The following is a 3,835-nucleotide window of genomic DNA, read 5'->3' as shown; positions in this document are numbered from 1 at the left end:
GTTCCATGTTTTGATGGCCCAGGTCACCACTGTCATCATCACAACAGTGGCTGTCCTGGTGTTTGACTTCAGGCCCTCCCTGGAGTTTTTCTTGGAAGCTCCGTCAGTCCTCCTTGCTATATTTATTTATAATGCCAGCAAGCCTCAAGGCCTGGAACATGCACCAAGGCAAGAAAGGATCCGAGATCTCAGTGGCAGCCTTTGGGAGCGCTCCAGAGGGGTGAGTTGTGAGCGAGTAACTTTTTTGCCTGTTCTCAAATTCCGAGCATGGTTATTCAGAAATAAAGGTCTGATTTAGCAACGACTGTATTGGATATCTGTGACTTTTAGACATCACTCGCCCAGCATTCATGGAACGCCTGATATGTGTAAGAGCTTATAAGTGCTTTGAAGCATAGAGAAAAAATGTCACTTGTGGCCTCAAGGGCCTTATGAAGTAGTGGTATCATGGAGCTGGCAGCTGCTTCACGCTTTGCCTGGTCCTATCTCCCCAGATTTGCAAGTGGAGACGCTGACTCAGAGGCTGAGGGATTTACAGTGAGTGAGTGAAGAACTGGTATTAGGCCCATGGGGTCTGACTCCTAGTTTACTACTGCTTTTCCACTCCACCTTAGTAACGGAGGCAAGCCTCATGCATACGCAGACTTGATCGTACCACTGACTGTTGCTAAGAGCCCGTTGAGTTGGTTCAACTCACAGTGACCTTGTATAGGATTTCAATTGTTAACTGCTGTGAGTCGATTCTGACCCATAGAGACCCTTGGTGGGGTTTCCAAGGAGCAGCTGGCGAGCTTGAACCACCAGCCTTGCAGTTCGAAAGACTGCAGTCTGACGCATTAGCCCACAGCGCCTCACCAGGACTCCAGAGTTTCTATAAGTCTTGTTAAGTAAAGAACCAAGCTCCTGACTTCTCCCCATAGTTAATAATCAACCAATTGCCAAAAGGGCAAGGCCCATTAATCCCACTTAGAAAAAGGTTTTCAAAGAGATTTCTGCAAATAGGAGAAACATAGTTTTGAGGAAAATGCTTACGCTGTGATTCAGACTGCCAGTTGCACATAGTTTCAGAAGGACTTGTCAGCAAATTAGTTAATACAATCTTTTGGAGGTTCAGTTAAGGAGTGAAGTCTTCATATGCTTAAGTAAGAGATAAAATAGACTTCTCCATCTAGCTTTGAGCCCTGGTGTGGCACAGTAGGATCAGCACTGGACTCTGCTAATCACAAGGTGGGCGATACAAACCCACGGGCTGCTCTTCGGAAACCCTATACAGGGTTACTGTGAGTCAGAACTGACTAGATGGCACTTAACAACAACATCTAGCTCTAAATTTCAATTTTCTTGAACATATACAAATGGAATCTTTCATATATAAACCTTTCATTCTTTGGGACAGTTAAGCTATTGCTTACAGAGTTGATGGTATAGTGGAACTTAGTGTAATGCTCCTGATGTGATAACACAGCAGATTCTTAGGATAAAAAATTGGGAGCTCACATTCCAAATGGCCTGCTCCCAGAAGTCCTGTATGTTTTTCCAACAGACTGATTATGTATTTTCAAGTAAAAGAAAATCACTGTAGGTTAACAAACAAGGCCTGATTTATACCTTTCGCCACTCTTTAGTTAATTCCCGTTAAGACCAGCAGAGGGTGCTCTCTCACATACTGTTAACTTGAACTCCAACTACTGAATGCATTTCACTTTTTTACTATCTTAATAATGTGGCCAAGGAACTCTGGTAACGTGGTAGTTGTGAGTCGGGCTGCTAATCTCAAGATCTGCGGTCCAAAACTACCTATTGTTCCGCGGGAGAAAGACGAGGCTTTCTGCTCCTGTAAAGATTTATAGCCTCGGAAGCCTTATTCAGGTTTGCTATGAGTCGGAACTGACTGCACTGCACAATACCACCACCACCAATATTATGGCCGCTGCAGGATAATGTGCTGGACCACAAGGCCAGTTTGAAATGCAAGGTTGGTGGTTCTAACCCTCCTCGGAAACCCTATAAGGTTCAATATGGGTTAGAACCGACAGGATGGCACTTAACAACAATATATTTATGGAGTCCTGACCGGAGGCCTAGGACATGGCTGTGGGTGCTGGTTCTTGGCTTTATAGGAAGGGTCGGTGGGGTCTCCTGGGTCTAGACTGCTCCTGATACACAAGTAGGCGGAACAGCTGGCTTGGCTGGGTGCGCATTGCCCCTCCCCACTCGGTTCCTGTGGCCGCTGCTGGCGAAGCCCCTCCTTGCAGCCTCTGCTAGTAGCAGCAACAATGATAACAGTGCTGACGACAGCAGAAGTGGGATCCTATAAGGTTTGAATATGGTTTTCGGATGTTAGTAGTTAATACTGTGCTCCTACAACATCCAAATCACATAATGTCCTGTTTCACAGAACATATCATGGACACTAAGTAATACATACCTGACACCTGACTTTAAATCAAGTAAGAGCAATGACTTATGAATAAGTTGTCTTTATTCAATCATTGAAAATGAAATAATAAAAATTAAAAACGTCAAATTTTGTTATAATTAATTATTGATATCCTGCATTTCCTTTTAGGATGGAGAAGAACTGGAAAGGCTTACAAAACCCAAGAGTGATAATGAATCGGATGAAGATAATTTCTAATTGGTACCAAGTCATTGGCAGCTCTCGCAAACCTACTTTTCACATTCTCAGCGGTTGTAATAGTTATCTCTTAACTTTGATAAACTAAGAATGTTCCTAAAATGTAATATTCCTTGTATATATCTAACCACTCCCTAAAGAGTTCCATGCAAGTCTGGAGGAACTGATTGATGTAGGAGTAGTAGGATAGAGACTGAAACCATTGCTCAGTACTGGAGAAGTCAACAATATATATATTTCTTTTTCTTTTTTCCCGGTCGTCCGCATACTACCCCTTTCTCTCTCCGGATCCAAAGTCCCCAGCCCCTCCATCTCCCACGTTATCGAGTCTGCCTCTATCTTGGCATCACTGCTTCCCTGGGTAGGGTTCCATTCTCCGCTCTTCTCCTTTGATGGTCCCAGGGACCTCTGCTCCTAGACTGTAAGGTTACTCACACTCCTCCCTTTGCCCCAAAATGTCTACCTTGCCCCAAAACGTCCACCTTTACATTTCCAGCCCTTACAATCAGTCCTGATAACAATTATTTGCTATTGTATCGCAAGAGACCTATCTGTATCTCCTTTCATCAGCTCTGACTAGGCAGAATGGATACTACTCAGTGGAGACTCTACCTTGCTCCATGCCCTCTGGATCTAGGTTCCCTCTTAAAAGCTTGTAAACCAGTCACTTCTCGCCTCTGTAGCACCCCCATTCTGGGTAGCCAATGTCCAGGTTGCCCATCCCTGTCCCCTCTGTGTGCAGAGGAGGTGGGAATGATCCTCACTATGAAGATTTGTTCACTCTTTTGAGCTATTGCTTCCATAGGGTGTGTGTCAAGTTCATCAAATTGTGTCAGATTATTCTTTTTTCCCTCTTCTTTCTTCTTCGGTTTGAGCTCTGATCATCGCCAGGTTAAGTGGGTATTATCTGCAAGTGTGGGTGTACTTAATGTTGCTGTTGTTAAATGCCATCGAGTCGATCCCGACCCATAACAACCCTGTGTAGGGTTTCTAAGGAGCAGCTGGTGAACTTGAATCGCCAACCTTGCAGTTCAAATGACTTTGCAGTCTGGCTCATTAAACCTAAGCGCCACACCAGGACTCTGGATAAGTCAACAGTTTATATATGTAGATTATTTTTCCTGTCTTCAAGGTTCCAAAAAGCATGCAGTAATCATGTAAACTCTACCCGATGAATATATGAATAGACATCAGTTT

At 44.0% G+C, this 3,835-nt stretch overlaps 1 protein-coding gene across 1 annotated transcript in view; it reads left to right on the top strand.

Moving 5' to 3' along the window:
• SLC35A5 (solute carrier family 35, member A5) overlaps positions 1 to 2,638 on the top strand; it is a 29,370-nt gene extending 26,732 nt beyond the window's left edge. The window contains exons 6-7 of the mRNA XM_006864209.1: positions 5 to 220; positions 2,570 to 2,638. Of these exons, the coding sequence (XP_006864271.1) occupies positions 5 to 220; positions 2,570 to 2,638 (285 nt within the window). The remainder of the gene's footprint in view (positions 1 to 4; positions 221 to 2,569) is intronic.
• The last annotated feature ends 1,197 nt before the right edge of the window (positions 2,639 to 3,835 follow it).

Source organism: Chrysochloris asiatica, unplaced genomic scaffold (genome assembly GCF_000296735.1).
Source record: "Chrysochloris asiatica unplaced genomic scaffold, ChrAsi1.0 scaffold00061, whole genome shotgun sequence".
In the NCBI taxonomy this organism is placed as follows: domain Eukaryota; kingdom Metazoa; phylum Chordata; class Mammalia; order Afrosoricida; family Chrysochloridae; genus Chrysochloris; species Chrysochloris asiatica.
Note: the sequence above shows the minus strand (reverse complement) of the source record. Positions and strands in the feature narration are given on the sequence as shown.